The 21,349-nt window shown below is 36.4% G+C and overlaps 2 protein-coding genes across 3 annotated transcripts; one reads left to right on the top strand and one right to left on the bottom strand.

Moving 5' to 3' along the window:
• Nucleotides 1–400: 400 nt before the first annotated feature.
• Nucleotides 401–16,960, bottom strand: LOC107226248. Of its 2 annotated transcripts, none has more exons than XM_015667003.2 (10): nt 16,816–16,960; nt 9,803–10,039; nt 9,090–9,235; nt 8,694–8,929; nt 8,177–8,408; nt 7,693–8,028; nt 7,229–7,396; nt 6,952–7,153; nt 6,368–6,501; nt 401–3,342 (listed from the first exon to the last, which is right to left on the bottom strand). In XM_015667003.2, the coding sequence occupies exons 2-10, from the start codon at nt 10,032–10,034 to the stop codon at nt 3,157–3,159; spliced, it is 1,872 nt and encodes a 623-aa protein (XP_015522489.2). In that variant the 5' UTR covers nt 10,035–10,039; nt 16,816–16,960; the 3' UTR covers nt 401–3,156. The 2 variants fall into 2 exon arrangements, with proteins under 2 accessions (XP_015522489.2, XP_046592703.1); XM_046736747.1 differs by having other exon boundaries at nt 6,952–7,027.
• On the top strand, nt 4,349–6,256 carry LOC124293889. The gene is made up of 2 exons (XM_046736750.1): nt 4,349–5,465; nt 5,999–6,256. Exon 1 carries the CDS (start codon nt 4,564–4,566, stop codon nt 5,392–5,394), a length of 831 nt encoding a protein of 276 aa, XP_046592706.1. The 5' UTR covers nt 4,349–4,563; the 3' UTR covers nt 5,395–5,465; nt 5,999–6,256.
• Nucleotides 16,961–21,349: the final 4,389 nt, after the last annotated feature.

The raw sequence follows: 21,349 nt of genomic DNA, 5'->3' as shown, positions 1-21,349 counted from the left end.
CGGGTACTTCGTGTACGAAAAACACGCATTAAGAACACGTAAAACATGCTTGCGTTGTATAAACTGAATCATAACGCTGCATACGATATGTCCAATTTTCTCATATGCTTCAAATAGCGAATTGAAATTATGGTGTTGTAATGAATGGTAGCAAGTTTACCAAGCCGTCTTGAACTAACGTACCGACTATGTAAGATCTGTTTAGCCTAAAATAAAAATCCTGTTACCTGTAACCTGTTGGGGTGATCAACCGGCATGAAAATCCCACATAGTTACCGCATGCGCAGTCAGGTACTCGATCTGCTAAGTTTCACCATTTCCTATCGGTAGATGCAAGTATCCTCCTTTGTCATGGATGTAAGTATGCAGCAAGTTCTATTGACTGCAACGACTGCTTGGCTATGTTTAAATATATTTATTATATTCATACATGGAGGCTTGATACACATGTTACGTGAGTATATTTTATAACATGAATAGAATATTGAATCTACCAAATCAACAAAACGCAATATTATGCAAAGCTCCTTGTTGAAATCCATCATCATGTCCTTTGGTAGCTATTACGTGTCAAGAACTGAGTCCATTATTCTTGATGGCTGTACTTCATCTATAGGGAAATAATTCCATACTATACACAATACACGTGCATTTCATTCTTGACGGTTTTCTATGCAGCAGCAGAGAAAATACGTTTATAAGAATGTCAAAAAATTTCGCTGGTCTTGGTTCGTAGGACACAACATTTTCCTTGTTCAATTTCTGGTCATGAATATCATTTCAATAATTGTACAAGTACGTATATTATCTAATAATATATAAGATATCGGTTTTCTTCATTTTTAATACCTGCCTCAACAACATTTAGTATATTATATTTATGAATATACGAGTATTTTCTCTGATACATATACAGGAAAGCCAAATGAAAACAATACACGTTTTTTCTCGCCTTCTTCAATCGTGTTACAATTTTGGAAATTCTTAAATTAGGCATAGAACGGTACAGGAATTATATTTTAAATGTTTTCAAATTTTTTAATCCCTTAATCATTGTAAATAATTTTTCAATAAAAATTTCAAAATTCTACAGCATTATAACAGCAACGAGTGAAGATTTTTTAATAATTTAAGTAGGTCTTACTATCGTAGGTACTCTCGATGAAGCGAGAGAAAAAATCGATCGATTTCATACGTATTTCCCTATAAGTATGTACGTATGCACCACTGAATTTTCACAAGATAGATGTATTTTTGAATCGTAAGTGGTCGTTTCTGTAAACGACGATTAAGGTGTCGCGTGTCATCCGTGTTCGGCAATAGAAAACGAATGAATTCATCTATTTGCGAAGCATCAAAGTACTTTGGTGTATTAATATTTTCATAATATGCGAAGAAGATAATAAATAATCACTACTATCATCATCGTCATCTTTGACGCTCTTATCATAATCATCACAGGAAGCCCAGTTTGAGTTTTAAATAAGGTGAAGTAAATACGGCTAGAGCTAAAATAAAATTTAATATTATCCACAATTCAAACTCGTCTTCTTGTTAATTGGACTTCTATATGAAACGTTTGTACACGTATATTAATTATACATATATACGCCTAAAGTGCTACATACAAGTTTAAAAAATGTTCAATTATTATTGTCTTGATTGATCGAAAATATTTGTCATATTTAACCAATGTTCATTCAAAAATGGATCTACGCAATAGTATAAAAATCAAGTACATTTCCAGTTCATGTCTCGCAAATAGATAGATCATGCTCCATTCTGCCATTCATATTTTTAACATACCTTCCGCCAATTCTTTAATGAATTCCTTAACCATATAACATCGGGACAAGCTCATTCGAACTACAATATAGGCCATCACATCGAATCTTAGTACGTTTCACGTTTATAACGAGAGAAGAAAATTATAAGACTGATGTTTACAGTTTTTAAATTACACGTAAGAATTATTTGGCTTTCGAGCTGAAAAATAATCCTATCAATTTTTCGATGTAACACTAGAATGTAAGATTATTACATTTGCTAGTTTCACTATGAAATAGTCAATAAACATTTCAATAGTTGGTAATAGCTATTTATAAATCATTATATTACGCACAAGGTGCTTCGGAAAAATCGTACTTTATAAAAAAAACCGTAGGGCAATTAATAATTATAGAAGGATAAACCATTTTCACTCATCATATAAATATATCTATAATAAATATGTAATGTGTATCTTGATAGAACTGATTAAAATTTTCAGTCATACCAGACCATTATTCATTCATATATAATATATGTATTATGTATACATATATGTATAATATATATCATGTAACAAATAACAACAAATTCTTCAAATTTTCACACTGCCATAAAACATTGTATAATTTTGAATATAGTGACGTACATACCATGTACATTGAATTATATTTATGTGTGAAGGGGAGAGTCTGGGGGCTCAGAAGACACGCTGAGAAAGCTTAGCTTCACAAAATCTATCGTAATATCGTCAGAAAATTTTTGTCCCTTGGTCAAACACAACTTCAGGGAGTCTATCGTTGACACTAAAAATGTTTATTTCAATTATATACTCGATTTCGCATCTAGACTAAATTCAATTAATTGAATTATTTGGCGAAAAATAGAAACGGCGAAACTAAGCTTTAGGCTGATCTCGAATAGTTGCAGACGTTCTGATACAGAAAAGTTTGGCAAACTTTTGTTATAAACCGAGTTACGCTACAGTGTAAGTTGGCTGCCCTGCTTTACAGACGAAAATATTGACGCGGCACGATCCCGTCGACGAATGGAGACCCATTATTTTGCGCATGCGCAGTCGATTACTCAGTCCGCCAACTTTCACCGTTTCCGATCTCGGTATGAGAATTGCAGTTCTACCTAATGTGCCAAAAAATCAGAAATGGCGCTAGCTGCATGTACTAGGAATGCTTATCTGTGTCCCGCTCACCCTTACTATTTTCCTTATTTTTCATTGTTGCACTGTCAAACTTGTACAATGCTGGAATTAGCGTGTCGAATCTTTATCTTCATATGGAATGTCTTTTAACGGTTATTTTAAATCGAACATCATACGAAAGTCGTTTCAAATCATAGGAAAGCCTCGCCGTGGTTATTATCGCTCAGTGATTACTTTCTCATCTGAGCCTGTAATTCGCAAAGACACAAACCGGGTGTCCCAACAAGTGGTTGCAGCTGCGATAATGTGGTGCGGGCAACATGTGCTGCCCTGATACAGCCTACGTGACCTTCGCACGCCCTAGACGCCGAAGAAAATAGCTTATCGCACGATCGGTCGTCCTTTTCCTCTTGAACCTGTTATGAAAAACGACAATCATTTACAAACCTTCCGTCAATGTATTGAATCGAAGAGCTATTAAAAGTGACAAATTTATGTAAGGTGTCACACACCGTTACGTATTATTCATTTTTATTGGTCAAACATTATTTTTGAATTCTAAAAACAGGTGTTCCTAAAATGTCACTAGCGTTTTAGTAAATTTCTCATCGACTAATCAGTTACAACGAAATTGAAAAAGACCGCGTCAGAGTTATTGATTACTGACGAACGAGACCCAAACGTAGCTAGGAAGTAGCTCCAGACAAAAAAACCTTCTTTGCCATGAAGCGGTTCCATCCGGTCGAAACTTCAAAGAAATCGATTTCTTTTTTCCAGCATATTATTACAACTACGTCATTGAGGAGTATTTAGGCCCAAAGCCGATGTAGAATTTTCAAAAGTCGAGAAAGTTACGAGGACTTGAGTGAAACAACGCACGACAGCTATTGAGGAAATCGGTGCGACCCTCATTAAAGCCGAGTTTACGGGCCCTGCGTCCTTCCACGAGTTTGGCCTGTTGTATGAATTCTAAGAAAAAAGCAATGCAGCTGCCGTAGAGGGAAGGCCCCGTAAAAGGGCCCGTTCCGACCCAAGCGGTTACCGTTAGCACATATACAGAACTTCTACCTGAGGGATCGGAACGGACCTTTTCAGAAGACCTTCCCTGTATCTATAAATCGTTCGTACCCTCGACAGGAAGAATGTAAGCCGGTTTAAAATTTGGCCATAGCATTCAGTCGTCCGCGTACAGGGCAAGAGTGCACATCGTTGGCTTGTGAATAAGAGTTTTTGATCGAAAGTGAAATTACATCATGGATCGTAAAGGCAGTAGAAGTTCTCGTAGACGGCCGTTAAAAAAACGGCCACCACCGAACCGTCATCAAATAGAGCAGGAGCAAGTCAGCACGAGTACTTTGGCTAAAAAATTGAAGTCGGGTGAAAATATTGATGTAATCGTGAATCCGTCGCTTGGCTATACAATTATTAATTTTATCGATGTTTTCTCTTCGCTTAGTAATTACGTCAAGTGCAAGACTTGCGGGGGTGACGTCAAATTTGGGCAATCGTCTATTCGCGGACTTGGGTTTAAATTGGTGGTAGAGTGTGCCTCTTGCGATTCAAAAAGTATAAATTCTTGTCCGTGTACCGATAATCACTCTTACGAGATAAATAGACGGTTGGTGTTCTCATTTAGAATGTTAGGAATCGGAGGACAAGGTATAAAAAAATTTTGTGGCCTCATGGATTTACCCAAGCCCGGTGGGCAAACAACTTACGACGCGTTAGTAAAGAACATTCATTGTGCTGCGTCGTCTGTCTGTGAAAATTCTATGAAAAGTGCGGCGAAAGAAGAAATAAATCTTACAGCTGAAGCTGATAATATTGAAAAACCTCGAGGACTGACTGTTTCTGGGTATGCAACACGGAGTAAGAAAGGTCTTTTTTCATTGTACGGCGTTGCAAGTCTGATAGGATATCATTCGGGAAAAGTTCTCGATGTAGCAGTGAAATCTGCTTATTGCAATGAGTGTGAATCGATGAAAACGAAAGCAAATACTGCCGAATATGAAGAATGGAATCGCAGACACCAATGTGACGTCAATCACGAAGGAAGTGCAGACAAGATGGAAGTCGACGCTGTTCGGGAAATGTTTTCCAGATCGCAAGAATTACACGACGTGAAATATTTGAATTACGTCGGGGACGGGGATTGCAAGATTTTTAAAGACATTGCAGAGTCGAATCCGTATGATGAGTCGGTAATAAAAAGAGAATGCATTGAACGTGTGCCGAGCGGCAAGAATGAGAGTCTAGACGATTTGATTTGGCAAATCGCCCCGAAAACCAACTTCAGTAATGCTAAAATTAACGAAATCGCGGCATTTGTTGCGACCACTATATTCAATGATGGACACAGAAGCCTGCTTGACATTTTACGGATTTTGAATGTCTCGATTGGGCCCCGAACCCACGATATGTGTGTCGAGGAAGATGTTAGCCGCGTCAGTATAGGTAACGTCGACTAAAGAGGCCAGAACTGCCAGAAAGCCATAAAGATTGAAGGCCTCCTATATGCCCGAGGAATCGGTGATTAAGGGTAAGAGAAATTTTCATTTCATCTGACAGAAAATCAGCGTCAAAACCGAGGTCAAAACTTTAAGGTGGTATCCCAGGTTGAAAATTTGAAGACATAATTTTTTTTTTCCTTCAATTTTGTTTTATCATTCAGAAGATCTTTCTGAATATGTCTGTGAAAAAACTTCATGATTCTGATCTTTCACGCGCGGCTGCCACACTGGGATTCACCTTTAAACGCGTTTATCGAAACTAATCTACAAATATTTTGTGGCGTGATGGGCTTCCTAACTCGAACAACGTTCGATGAATGGACTTCAAAGTTTTGCATACACATTTCTTTTATGATTTAGCGTGCTTTGTCGATCGGATGTTACGATAAAATTCGCCATTTTTTGATAACACCCTAAATACGAAGCGATTTTCTATCGAGAAAACGGTGATTTTGTTCAAATCGTCATATATTTCGAATTTTTTCGAGTTTTTAAAATCCCAATCGGTAAAGCATAACTATTGTCATTTATATTAAGACTGATTTAAAATTTTTGATTTCAGATACGATGCTTCGCCACTAAAACCCCCATCGTTTAGTTCTGCAAGAAACGCAGAGGTTCGGCACAATCGTTTTAACTGCTGACCGCCTTTCTTTCAACCAAAAAATTTACTGTATATACGTAATAATAGTATGTTATCACTGTTCAAAAATCAATTGAATCTATTTCTTACTTTGCTTGTAAAAAAATCCCAAAAATGTATCTCTATTGCGACGCTACGACCGGATGCAACCGCTTAAAATTAGTATTAAGGTTACAAAACAATTTATGTTCCTGAGATAATTAAGTTTCCGTCTTTGTAAATTATCGAAAATAAAAATGCATCAGTTGACCCAAAATCTTACAGTAATTTCGATCATTTTTTACTCACACAGGCACGGCAGATTTGATGCATGATACAAAGTGGATAGAAAATTTGCGCCCTATTTCCCACCCACATATCAACTGCCTTGCATCTTCTCTCGACAATTTCGATTTCAGGACAACTTCCGTCATCGTCGGTACCTTTAAAATTGTATAAATACGAATCATGAAAGAATAGGTCAAGGTCAATAATTTCTTGGAACGTATCAATGTACGGCGCTTATTGTTAGCGCACAGTGAACGTAATGTTTGAGGAAAGTGTTTTTAATACGGTAGGCATAAATGATTCAGGGTAAGCAATGAACCTTCAATGTTTTATGATTATAACGTTGTTTTAAAACTTTGATGCAGGTTCTCTCAAAACGGTGTTCTCGAAACGACGTCGATATGGTAATGTCCGAATTACGTACTTAGAATTGAATTGTTCTAAATTTTCCAATAAACCAAAGTATTGACTAAATGAAGATTAAATGCACGTAAAGCAAACTCCAAGACTTCAAACTTCGAGAATTTCTGTGACTACGCGTTCGAAAAGTGATCCACCTGAAATGGAATACCTCGTATAAATATGACTGAATATGTAATAAATACCTTCGTCATTTGCTTCGCTGTTACCGCCTCGTTTGTCGTCGTTCGTATTGTCGGGCAGCCCGGCTGTGAGATTGTTCTGTGGAGAAGTTACTTTTTGAGTTTGTCTTTGTCCGGTTATATTATTTTGAAATTCACTCAGCGTCCGTCTCATTTTTTCCAAAGAATAAGACGCCGCTGCCCGAGCCATGATATTATCTTTGACCTAAAAATTATTACCGTAAGTCAAATATGCCGCATGGCAAGTAATTTTTTTAATGATATTCCACAGCATTTTTACCTTTTGAATATCGATGGCATCTCTCGAGCCTGTGTATCGTAACGGTTCTTCGATTATCAGATCCTCAAGACTCTTCAGTCTCGAATCTATTTGTTGCAGCATGTTTCTTTTTTCACTGCTATCTCTGTTGGCAACGCGTTCTGATGGTTTCAAATTTTCAGCCATTGTCTGAAACGTCAACAATTGATCGCTTTGTTCAAAGCTACGTTTGAATTCAATCAATTCAATTTTTGTCGATCTTCACTATCATCAGAATCTCATGTTCAAATGACATATCGCATATTTTAATTCAATACGAACATTATTTTAATATTATTCGAAAGTCCAATATTTGGTTCATTTTAATCTTAATCTCGTGTGTGAAATTTATTGATACAAAAATTCATTCGCAACAGAGTGAAAATGTGATTCGAAGTGTTATTCATTTCATTAGCACTAGATTGTGCATCAACGAGACAAAGTACCTTGTAATATTGTTGCAGTAGCCATTCGTCATCTTGGTCCTGTGTACCAGGTCGGGCTAATAAATTTGCCTTCTTCTTCCTCCGATCGATTCCAAAATACTGGGACCAATCAACGCTCTTCTTCTTGATTTCAATTGGATGCTCTCTCGGCTTATCTTGCTCGGTTACTTTCTTGTCTTGAACCTTCGAGTGAGTCGTGGTGTTGGGAGCCTCCGATGTTTGTTCGTGTTTGTGATCGTGGTCATGAGAGTGGGAATGGTCGTGGTCATGTTCATGTGTATGATCGTGATGGCGTTTCGATTTTTCACCAAATAAATTCCCCAGATCCTGTGCCACCTAATTTAACGATGCGAGAAAACAGGAAAAAGTTATTGCGGTACGCAGAGTATCGATCTGGCGCTATTTCCCTAACACAAGACAATTAGACAATCGATATCTTTCAATGCTCAGCAAAATATTCATCGATTCACTGACAACGAATTACCTTTGGATCTGTTACTTGTCTTTTCTGCGGCATTGGTTTCGGGCTTCTCTTAGCAACCGGATAACGTTTTCTTAACTCTATGTATTCCTTGTATTCTCGTCCCAAAGGATACCTGCCATTAACATTTCTGCGCTCCGCAGGTAGCACGTACACAAGGTTTCGATCCTGATCCTTGACATTTTGCTTGCTGAAAGTTCCGCCCCAAGACATTGGTGTATTTAGGAAGTTGTACCTGTAAACAAAATATTCCCACCTCACATTCTTTCAGCACTTGAAGTTTCATGTGACATCATATCACTGGTTTAATTTGACAAAGAAACTTGTTGGGACAAGTGAAATATCAGATTGACTGTATCGGTTAATAACCATTCGAATGACTTCATTGTTTAAGTGTTTTAACATCACTAGGGTCGTTCATTGGGGTTTTCGACATCTCTAATCGACTATTTATTGGAACTTGGGCCAAATGATTCGCACATGTGTTTTACAGAAACTTACGATGTGTAATGAAACCTACCCATCAGCTTTACTTTCAGGTTCAACGTTGTGCTTATCGTTGTACCAATCTCGGAAGATGTTCAAGTCCACTTCGTCATCAACTTCTGCTGAATCCGCGGATGGCTCATCCTGCAATTCTTCTAAAAACAACTTTGCTAATTGTTTGTCGTCGATACTTGGCCGAGCATTGTTTCCTCCCCTTTTCTGACTTCCGCTTCGATCTCGTTCCCTAAACGCGGATGGTACCGGTTCTCCCTAAATAAAATAAGCCGTGAAAGTAGCTTTGGCTTTTCCTACTACTGTACAATATGCATATCAACAACGATTTCGTGTATGGTTCTGCACTCCTTGGTTATACCGTTTGATAGATTAGCACGCCGCTACTCTGACATAATAATCAAAAGTAGAAACTCACCTGGCCAGCTTCACTTCCCAAGTAGTCCAGCAACATCTTGTCGAACAGTTTAGTATTAAGATTTTCTTTAGGTTTTTCATCTGCCCAATGAGCATTTGGCAGAGTTTTTTGAACACCTTCTCCGATTGTCTCCAGCTGACCATTTTCTGAAAGCCAGAATTGTAGTATCAAGATTACTCTCTCTCTCTCTTTCACTCTCGAAACTTACAATTGGCCTAGTCTAATTACAATTGATTCTTTACTATTAATTTTTTGTACTTCGACGTTTAATCAAATTAAAGTCTGCTCTTTGGTTGGGCAACGATTCCGATTGACTTAATGGGTCGCGCAAAATCATTCTCATCTTCGAAAGAAAAAAACACAACCTACGAATGGCTCGATTGATTATTTGAAAATATTGTGAGTTCTCAGCTAAATGAAATCCAATGAATTTACTAAATTTCACCTTAATCTGCTTACAATTAGCTATTTGCGAGTTATTGTCGAACGAATGAATTTTAAGTTTTACCAATGAATTAAAGGAATGTCTACGTTTACATACACGTAGGTATGAAGAGGCAAATAAATTCAAATCGTATCTGTTAAAAATAATCGGATGCTTCTCATGTTTTTCAGATGTGATGATTTTCTTTTGTGTCAACGCAATAATATCCCATTCTTTTCGAGCAGGAAGCTGATAATCAAACGTCGAAGACAACCAAATCACTTCTTACCAAATGGTAAAAATTCTAAGTCGTCGTCGCGTTCGCGGTCTCGATTCCCGTAGAATTTCAGGGAATGCAGATCGTTGTAATATTCATCAGGGCTGGATTCTAAAGATCGTTGTTTTCTGGTAACCGCATTCAAAGCACTCCGAAGCGAACCTTCCTCTGTTCGATGTGGTGGTGGACCAAGAGCTGATGCGAAACCCGCAACAACCAACAAGATCCAGCTCTTTCTCATCATTTTGTCTGAAAAATTATCAATTACATTTAAGCAATGGTTTGGATAGATAATAGAATGTGTCTTCTTAATGCTTCAATTTCAAATATTGATATTAAGTCGCAAAAGGTTTCAAAAACGTTGGTAAGGTACGTCAACATTGCACGCTAAGTGAAACTTTTTCTTTGAAACTTTGTTTGTTAAACATCGACTTCGACTGTACTGCGAATACAGTTTTTCCCAAGTTTTAGAGATTGTATTAGAATATGTTTATCTTTCGTCGGTGCGCTTCGTTTGTCATTTCGCGTGTGTCACATAATATTATGATCAAATTATTTTTCGTTACAGTAAATACTGGGTTTCATGTGTCAATTATATTTGTCGGTTATCTCAACGCTGTGAACTTGGCACGTTTTTCGATCCCTGAATACATTATAACAGAGCAAACTTTAACGTACAATAAATGTATTTAAATATGGAATACGCATAATTCAAAGAGAGTGTCGAGATCTTCTACGATGTGTACGTCCCAGTGATTGGCAAAATTGTAATTAATCAATTTAAATTCACCCTTATATTTTGTCATCTGAAAAGATAGAACAAAAATTATTTTTGAATTTGTAATCCGAACGAGATAAAAAATTACGTTTCTTCTTCGTAATTGAGGTGGAATAAAACAAAAATTATATTTCTTATATAAGTCTGTAATTAGGGAAAAATAAAATACACATTGCATTAAAACAATTATTTCAAATAATTTAATCTGGACAAATAAAATAAATCGCCACTCAGCGCAGTATTTTAATTTACACTAAGAGATATTTTTAGTTCCGGTTACCGCTTAATCCTTAACTATTTTCATTTTTTACCACAATCGAAAAATATAGTTCTAGGTACAAAATGAAAATTAGTTTCGCAGCAATTACCAGAAAGTCTAGTATCCGTTACTATTCTTTCTTATTACGATCACTGTTACTATACTTTCTTACAACTGTTGCAAAAATTTAATGCTTGTGCAACGATAAATTGACGTTAAAGCCTTATTTAACTAAAAAAGTAAAGTAAACCTCACAAACTGATTTTGCGTAGCAATTATCAAAAAAGGATCGACGATAGCGCAAAATGGTTACGCGTACCTCGTTTTTCGTAATCCCAACAATATTAGAACAGTTTTTTTCAACTACATCCGTTTTACTAAATTTTTCTAGTTACAAATGAAATTTTTCTCAGTGTAGCGATGTAACAATCTACTGGTTTTCTTTCTTGTTACAAAAAATAAAGACAGACCCTGAGGCTGACACGTACAAGTACCGCGGATTGAGCACCGGAGGATTGAACTGAGACACGAGTTTTTCATCAGGAAAAAAGTATACAAGGTTTTTTCCGACGAAAGTTGTTGCGTTTTACCGATGTGCACCGAGACAAATCAAAAGTATCGTAAAACTAAGTGAGCGTTGAGCTTTCTTTCATCGTCAGATAGCATCTTAGAAGTTGGCCCGAGGACACGGCTTGAGTTACGATCAATAGACTACACCCTCTTTATATCCATCTATCTGTCGCACATTCACCGTCGTAACGATGCGTTTGTCTCCGCTATGCTACTCATTTGGTATTTCGAAGCGCGCTGAAAATGAACACGATAAATTTTACATCCATTTACAATATGGATGTGCGAATGGAATCGAATCGAATATTCGAGTCTTGATCAGTCGTCGAGGTTCTCGGGAGTTTTCCAAGGTTTACCGTAAAATGGATTTCATGTTCTGAATAATCAGACTTCTTTTTGTCACAAAATGTACATTACGTGATATATTTTCCGATGGCAGGAAGTGCTAAAAATCGAAGACAAAGGCTTAATTTGAAATCGTGATGAAATTGATCGACAAATTCCTGGTAAACTGTACGGCTTAGGGGCCCAAGACTTTGAATGTTATTATTTGTTTGTATATGTTGTACGCAAAATCGATATTCTTTTGCAAAAAGCTGGCCGAAATTTCCCTGAATCGATAACTTATCATGGGTATTAACGTCGAGATATAAAAATATTTCATTCGTTTATCGCGTCAACAACATTTTAACTTTTAGACGTTGATAATATCGATGCAAAAATATATATCCAAATGCCGCCTCACTGACTCTCTGAAAAATAACAACAATTTCCACGCATAATTAGTATAGAATATCGTACGTTGTCATCATTTCCAAAGGTCAGTGGAGCAGTGGAAAAATTCTTCTTTGTAGATTGTGAGACAACTAAAAGGTTTTCACAATTGATGCAGTACATTGGAAGACAAGTTTTATGTAATGAAATAAGGTTGTATTCCTGACTTATAGATGAGAAAAAACTCTTCGATAATCAACGAACAAACTATCATTTACTGCCCTAATTCGATTTCCATGTTTGAATATAAGTGCCAATAATAAGCTTCAGAGCTTCAGGGAATCGCATATTTCAAGTGAATATTATCGATTTAGATCGGATTATTGTTCTATTGATCAACACCATAAATTCGTTTTGACGACTTTGAAACATAAATATCTTTCACGTTTATTTTACAACGTTCATTAAACGCCAATTCAATTTTTTGGTTACGAATGAGAAAAATGAACAAATAATTTGCAGTGCTATTCGTTGTTCGTCGTCATTCTTCATCGTCATCGATTCAACTTGCCGCTAAACATGCAAACATGTCTCTGTACATGTTAATTGCTATTAGCAATTTTCAGGCAATTTAAACTCTTTGCACTTTTCATTGTTTATAGCGATAATCAGCAATAAAATTGATCTTCGGGTCTTTCCTATCTCCTCAGATACTTACCATTTATTTTGGCTTTCTTACATGTATCGTTATAGCGTCGAATTTTAGATTAATAATAATAATACAGCCTGGTTCGTTCACCCCACGAGATCAATTCGAAATGATCTATTGACTTTTTCTAAAATCGATGTAGGCAAACGTGTGATTGAACATCTTTTTCCAAGTACCCTAATTTATTAATGTACAAAAGATTACATATAATTTGCAAAATGGTGCAAGTTGGCAGAGGAAGTTCAGTATTTATTTATTCAATCTTGAAACGTTCATCTCCATTTGAATGTCGAAAATTTTTCACGTAATGTCGAATTTATTCGTGTACCGTTTGGCCAAATGCCTCGATATTCGCCTTTGTCAATTCTTTCGATGATTTTCTATATTCGTGAACCGATCGGTTAATTGACTGAATTTATTACACGATGGTCATTGCAGGATTTTCACAGTTCAGCAAAGGAATGCGCCGTATCAGTAGCGATATCTGCTGCAAAATCAAACAGTCGTGCAAATTATCTGTCATTTTCTTATTTATGAATGGATGTTAAAGTTTTATCAAAGCGTTATTACTGGACATTTGGCGATGTGATTTATGGCTATTTGCCTCATTATCTAACAGTGATATCGGCACGCTGGCTCATTGTTAGCGTATCGAAAAATGTACTCGCAATCAGATAAAAGCTATTTCACGGCTGATGTTATACGCAACATAGTCAAGCATTTTATGCATATATTGGGCCGATGAATGTACTTAGTAGGGTGTGCAGTGTTAAGTACTTTGCTTCAAGCGAACATTGAAAGGGGTTGCTTGGCAAAAAATCCATACCTTTTATTAATCTCATTACGAGATAGTTGTACATCGTAAACTAAATAGCAAATATTGAAACTATAAACGAAACTTTAAATATCGATTGTTCGTTTCAAATCGCTTGAATTAGCAAACAATATAGTAGATTTGTTCGATTTCACTTTATAGGATGGATTGTTTTATTCAGGAGACTGTTTTTTACAAATTTACTGAAACACGTTATTTTCATAATGTTGACATCGCGGAATATTTAATTTTACGATATCGCAGCGATATTGATTATAATCAACAAATGGTTATATTACATTAACTACTGAAATTAAGAAAATACATTCCCGCGAGCTTGTAAAAAATAGTATTCGGAATAAAATCAGACACTATAAAATAAACGAAATAAATCGACTAAATTTTTTTCCATCCAGAAGCTCTTTGAAAATTAAACATCGACAGCTAAACTTTTACTTACAATACCAGTAATTTCTATATTTCAATTTATTAAGAGATGTTCGTAGCTTAAAAATATAATGATTCGATAAATACTCAATGTATGGCTACAACGTAATGTAATTAATATAAACTGTCGATTTTAGCCCAATCATCCCTGAAACTACCCAAAGCACTCGCTGAGCGCATTTTTTTTTTTTTTTTTTCTTACCGATTGTCAATTAAATTTCTCGAAAACAGTGCTTTTATTTTCCGAAAATCATCCTGTTAATTTCAGTTTAAAACTACCAGCCACCGCACATAGAAATATATTGTTCGTTAATGTATTTAATTCCATTAGATGCCTTTGCATTATTTATTTAGTTGTACGCGTAAAACGCTCACGTAAAGATACAAGATATATACAGACACATATGTATATATATATATATATATATATACATACATATAGCAAGGAATAAGCATTTACGGTAAGGGTGCGCTGCCTCCACTTGTATGTACTTACCGCAATTGGTATCTTATTCGAAGAAATTGGTTGGTCTCAGCTGAGGGCGTCTGCTAAGATCTACGTCATATATGTGTAGCTACAAACGTGTGCGGTTATTGCAATGAATCGACACACTTGCACTTTGGAAGATTTCGTTCCGGGGATCGACGCCGGAAAAACGTGTCTGTATCTAGGGTGTTTCGAATTCCTCCAGAAGTGAGAGTTTGAATTTTTCATGCGCAAGTACTGATTAAAGAACGGAGCGTAAGTAAAAAGAACATTTATTCAACCATTCCTATTTGATAGAAAATTTATTTTACTATTCCGGAACCGCCGATATTGTAAAATTTCCATAAATTCAGAAACAACAGGTAAATTTTGATGAAGTTTTTGAACTCTCGTCGAATATGGAGCTGATGAAATGAAAGGCAAAGATGCGTTACTTTGAAAAATAATCATAAATATTCAGAAATTGTAAATATGTAAATACACAATATACTCGCTACTTTGTGATTTTGTGAATGTACTTTTTCAATTTACGCTATCAGAAACGTTTTTTTTCTCTCAATTTAACATTAAGACTTTATTTTTCGAATTTGGATTATTTTACAAAATCACATATCTTTTTCTCTAATGAAAATTCCATTGTCTAGAAGTGCTTAAAAATGTCGGTATACTTTGCTAAATTCATTTTTAAACTTTTTCAGTTTTTGAAAAACGGGTGCTCTGGAAATAGCAATTTAAATCATATCGCAGATACGGATAGTTGGAACGTTGAAAGGTAAAGCAACATCTGTTCTGTGACCAGGACTTGGATACATATTAAAAATTTTCGAACAAATCTAAAAGAAATCTCAACTTTCGATCTTGATCGATACCTCGTGCAATGCCTTGTACATATATCGCGTATTTCACGGTGATTGTGAGTGCAATCCATTTCAAGTACTAGAATATGTCAAAAGATTGCGAGTCTCTCACTTTAACAAGCAAAATTAAAACCGGGTAGGTGACAATTAGGGAAGACAATTGACATTCGTAACCCTTATATGGTTCTCCTAATTAACGAATTGAGATTCATTTCTTGTTTACACCACCTTTGCGCTCGTTGAACCTTCGTTACAATCGTGCCAGTTGGTTCCATTATGTGCAAGTCATTAATAAATTAAAATTTCCCATCGATAATCCAACACAGGGTAAATACTCCTACACTTAAGCAATTCAGGCTAAATATTTACCATATTCATGTAACAATTTCGAATCGACCCACGATTAAAATTTACCTTGTACTGTATAAATGCAGAAAGATTTTTGTAAAACCGTATTCTGAATTGCGTAAATTCAGCAGGATTTACCCTATGTTAAATTCCCTTTGTTACGTTTCCACAAAATGACTCGTTATGTTATAATTAACGCGTAAATTTACGCGATGCGGATCGTGGACGTTTATTTATTCGCAACGCCGTACCCTGGGTTGCCTGAAGTACGAAAGTATCTAAATACAAGAATTAGAACGGTTGTAAAGCAACCCTAAATTATAGCTTGCGCAACGGTTTATTATTAATATTATTTGTATTCCAACCAGTGTTGCGATTATCGTTATTATTTTGAAAGATGATGCGGTAATAAAAATCACATATCCATATCGTGCTTACCAGGCGACCGTAGTTACTGTAATAATCACGCTATGCGACATCTGCATCACTGCAGGTATGACAAAAAGTAAAAGAAGTATCCTAGAGCCCAGGACAATTTGCGTACGGATACTCACCTGAGTTAAGAATAAAAATCAAGTAAGAAGTGTAAAAACTTCCGTCTTATTCAGACGTAAAATTTAAAAAATTGCGCGTTAATTTTTCCCTTCTAAAATCTTAAAAATTTTCATCGAATATCCGTGACTGTTAGGCAAGAAATTCACCGAGTTTTGGATAATTTGCCGCAACACATGGATGGAGAAAAAGAAAATGTAGTATAAACTTCCAACGACGTTTTTACGAATTCTCGATTTCGCATCAATTAAATCGGGTGAACTGAGAATCTAAAACGGCGCAGTTAACAATCATTCCGAACCTATAGATTTCGTGACGTAAGAGGGGGGCGTCTGTCGGCAAAATCTTGTGGAAATTGTACCGTGGGATTGAATATTTCATGCGCGAGTTATCGAGTGGAATTGTTTTCGAATAAAACTCGGCCGGAATTTGACAGCGTGGAAAATACGGAGAAGTAATCAGGGTTTGATCGATTGAGATGAATGCGTACCTTAATAATCTTTCATCAGCGTGAGAGGTGAGTGTCTAACCCTTTCCGCCAGAGTCGCTGTCTCTCGGTTTCGCACAGCCTTGTGTATTATTTCCGGCGTATTTTACCCCGGCTGTGAAATCTGTTCTGCCTTTCATCACCATAGTTCCCGTACCTTATATAGGGTGAGGCGCGGTCGATATATTTGCGCATGTCGTTCGGAGACCACAGCAACAAGTCGAATTCAACGGGGTGCGCCTGAGACAACATACTCGACAGAGAGGTCTTGGTTACCGTGGGATAACCGCCATCCTTTTCACACCCGATTTTCAACCTTTCCGCGATTCCATTTTGCCTGACAAATGCCTTGGATATTACACGAAGATCCCTCATGCCGTGTAATAAGGAAGCACTCGACGCAAATCGAAGAACACCCTGCAAATCCAATCCTGATATTGTATCGGGAGTCTTTCGCTTGTAAAAATTGCCGTTCAACGCCGGTGGATGGAAGAACAAAGCAACGTTTTTGATAAGCGTAAGCAGCGACGTTCGCTGGCGTTGACCGGCAAGTTTCACAGAAAACTTGCGACGTGAGTTATGTTTCAGTGTTACCGATTTCAAAGACTTATCGTGGACGTACAGCGTGTACATGTACGTATTGTATAACCGAAAGGGTGTCCCTAGATAACTTTTCCGCTGACGTGTTTCTTTTACTTTTTCTCCACCCTCGCGATCGCGAGAGAAATAATAGCGAGGGTAAGTCGTATATCTTGCAGGCGACGTTCGTTCGTCGATGGAAAGTACGGAGAAGTCACGAACGATTCCGTTTCCCTTCAGGCACTGCCGAGAATTTAATAACGATTGTAAGGATCGGACGTTTAGTAAAAATAATTGCTCCTCCTGGACCCAGAGCCGCGGAACATTTGCTATATTTAATGTTTTGGTCGATAGATGTATTAGACCTGTATTCGAGGATCGTGTGTATGCAACCTTGTCAGATACGTTTGCGAGGTGCGTACACCTTTTCGATTCCTAGGCCATGACAGTTCTTTCCAGGCAAAAGAGCCCCGTTTAGTCACCCCTGTTCAATTGTATTGCGATAAGGCGCATTGAGAAGCTTTCCTCAACACTTTGGTAAGAATGACACGGAAATGAGAGAAAGTGTTCTAAAAAATCTCCAGCAATCTTATTTGTGCCAATAGTGGTAAACATGAACGAAACTACATCTTTACCGTGCACTGAGAGAAATTTTTAGTTCCGGTTACCGGTCAGGCCTTACCTATTTTCATTTTTTACCACAATCGAAAAATATAGTTCTAGGTAGAAAATGAAAATTAGTTTGTTAGCTGTTGCCAGAAAGTCTAGTATCCGTTACTATTCTTTCTCATTACGATCACTGTTACTATATTTTCTTGTAACTGGTTGCGAAAATTTTGTGCTTGTGCGAAAATAAATTGACGTTAAAGCCTTATTTAACTAAAAAACTAGAGTAAACCGAACGAACGGATTTTGCGTTGCAATAACCAAAAAAGGATCGACAATAGCGCAAAATGGTTACGCGCATCTCGTTTACCGTAATCCCAACAATATTGAAACAGTTTTTTTAGCGATATCTGTTTTACTGAATTTTTCTAGTTACTGTAACAAATGAAAATTTTCTCAGTAAGCGATGTAAATTAAGCTGTGCGCAAGCTAACAATAGTATAGCATCAACTGGAGTAACGTTTTTATCATTAGAACGCTCAGAATTATTTATTATTTACAACTTATTTTATTCACAATAGAGATTTCCAGCTATCGTCTGCGAAAAGTTTTGTAATACAATTTTTAAATTTTAAATTTCATAAAATAAATAACATCTCCGCGTTATCGTTACTATATTTTGTAAATATTTTTCAGACAGCTTGTAGGAATCTGGGCAGTTAGAAATTAAGATGAAAACATTACATTCGGATCGGAAAAACTAGACTTGAGTAATTTTGAACGTGCTATTTATAAAACCTTTTCTCAAATTATTTATATCGTAGCTTGTGTTGTTAAAATTTTCTGAGGATCATTTCTGTTTTTAAATAACATGATAATACATATTCTATTAGTATTAAAATTCAAATTTTTGTCTGTTAGAGTAGATGAACATCTTGTACTTTAATTGTGAAAATCATTTTTGCTATTCGTTTTCATTCATTTGAATTCGGTATTTCCTTTGGCTGAAAATTCTTCCGTGGGGATGAAATTTATTGTAAATGAAATCACTGAATCACCTATCAACGTGAATTTTCTAAAATAACATCTCGAACTCTCATCTCACGAACCTAACGTAAATTTATTTCTAGAATATTCATCGGCGTTTTATTAGGCTTGGTCAAGTATTTTCTTTACTATATTTACCGGCGCGATATTAAGAATGGGGAATTCCTTTTCTAGCATCGCTTCTTCCTACCGGCACCCTATTTCACCGTGGTGAATTCTTTCATTCAATAACTTCTTTGCATTACATATAAGTTAATTGGCTTTTTACCTGGAATTAATAGAGTTTGGTAAATACTTACTTGAATATTTCATTCGTGGAGAAATCACTGTATCGCTCGTTCATCGAGTATTCTCAGGTATTTGTTCGAAGTTAGCTTTTTTGTCCGATAGTTGACTAAAAGAAATGAATTAAGTTGATTAAATCGAACCACCGAAGAAATAATGGTCAAGTAATTTTCAAGTCAACTCCAAAAATGGAATTGTTTCGTTCAATTATATCTGGGATCACATAGTACAATTACGGCGAGATCCTTAGAGATTAAGGTAATTAGATTTTCCTTCGATTACCTGTTGGATTCGATTAGATTTAGAATTAGATCGATGAAGTTATTGTTCCAGAACACTTCTTTTGTTTTGGCTTCAATTAAGGCGGTTGATTCGCCAGGAATCGATAATATGAAATTAATTTCAGTAAGAGCTAATAGTCGTAAATTCTGTATTCATAGAATTTTTATACATTCGTAAGCTATGAAAATGGAAGATACAATAATAGAAAATGCTGGAATTACAAACAAGAGCTTGATCTGTATCGTTTCACATTGCTTCAAAATGCTGAAAAATCTAGTTCATTCGTTCGTTTTTATTTCTTCAGTTCGATTCACCAGGTAGCCGACCTGGAGCGTAGAAACTACGGCGCGCTTGTCCCGAAAGTCGAGTTTCACCAGGTAGGAAGTTGAACCAGGATCCAAGAGGTAGAGAACCCGGTACTCGAAATTTGCGGAGCGCGACTCTCATCCGTCCGCTCTACTGCGCGGTTGTTTCCGGACTGAGGAATTCGGCTAGCTGATTTTCGTTTACATAGATCGATGACGTCAAGAGAAAAAAAAAAAATTTGGGTGACGTCACTTTCTGAACATCCGAACATCCACACTTTGGTTTCGAACTTTAATACTATGTATGATGTATGATGTATGACGTATGATGTATGATGATGTCCAAGCCTTTGTTTGCAATTTCACTATTTTCCATTTTTGTATTTTCGGAGAGATCTTCGTAGGTTGGAAGTTTAATAATTTGATAAATAATCAATTTCCTGATTCTATTTTACATCCAATTCTCTCTTTTCACTGCTTTCAGGTGGGTTGTGCCTGCGACAGAGTGACATTATACATTAATTTGTCAATTACTGCTACGTAATTGCCCGTTAACGCGCATCGTTACATTTATATTAGGAAAATGTATTTCTGTATTTATTAACAAGGATTGCTTATTCGCTCGCATTGCTTTTGAAGACAATAACGCGGACGAGTGAATACCATTGTTCTTGGAAAAAAGTAAGTGCTAACTGCGTGTGTTCGATTGAAAAAACATTCTGCGCAATTTGACGGATAATTTACACCCTAATTTCTTGTCATGTAGTTAATAATATGAATTGCTTTGAACGAGCGATACCAGCCGCACCGATTTCAATGTAATCCAATTGTAATAACAATTCGGGAGGACTGTGTACTCGGGTCAAGTGACTAATTTTGCTGTATCTCCTATGCCTGAGGGGTTAACCACTAATCAGTTTACGTGCACAACAGATTTCAAGATTTCACATTATTTCAATAATTTGCGGTAGTCCAAACGATTTCACAAAGTATCGAGGGATTTTAAATGGTTCTAAAAGATTTAAATACTTGCGGAATAGCATGAGTTTCATATGCTTTTAAAGATCTCAGCGCTTTCAAAGATATTACATGATTTTGACTGACAATTTCATGAAATTGTACAAGATTTCAAAAAGTTTCACCATGTGATTTTAGGAAATTACAGATTTCACAAAATTTCGTAAGTGATGTCTACCAGATTTTAAGGACAGCCATCTCCTCAGCTTTATGTAAACCCCAGGAGTAACGGGGGGTGATGAGGAATCTTGCGTGATGGTAAATATTGTGTTTCGAGGAGTGAAAGCACTCATCCAAGTATTATTGTAGCATACATATACCGGGGGATACACCTTGAGTGTATTGTTAACCCTCTTTTTGCCAACCCAGAATCAAATTTTTCACCTGTCGACATTACGCTGACTTCAATTTGTCAA

The sequence above is a fragment of the Neodiprion lecontei genome, chromosome 4 (genome assembly GCF_021901455.1).
Source record: "Neodiprion lecontei isolate iyNeoLeco1 chromosome 4, iyNeoLeco1.1, whole genome shotgun sequence".
NCBI lineage: Eukaryota > Metazoa > Arthropoda > Insecta > Hymenoptera > Diprionidae > Neodiprion > Neodiprion lecontei.
This window is presented reverse-complemented; position numbering and strand designations above follow the sequence as displayed.

Bases quoted from the DNA above. Each gene is read 5' to 3' on its own strand.
- LOC124293889 (XM_046736750.1), top strand. From the start codon at position 4,564: ATGTTAGGAATCGGAGGACAAGGTATAAAAAAATTTTGTGGCCTCATG.
- LOC107226248 (XM_015667003.2), bottom strand. From the start codon at position 10,034: ATGATGAGAAAGAGCTGGATCTTGTTGGTTGTTGCGGGTTTCGCATCA. The intron at 9,236-9,802 runs GTAAGAAGTGAT...TCTGGCTTTCAG, and splicing joins CTTAGAATTTTTACCATTTG to AAAATGGTCAGCTGGAGACA. The intron at 3,343-6,367 runs GTGAGTAAAAAA...TTTTCATAACAG, and splicing joins ATCAAATCTGCCGTGCCTGT to GTTCAAGAGGAAAAGGACGA.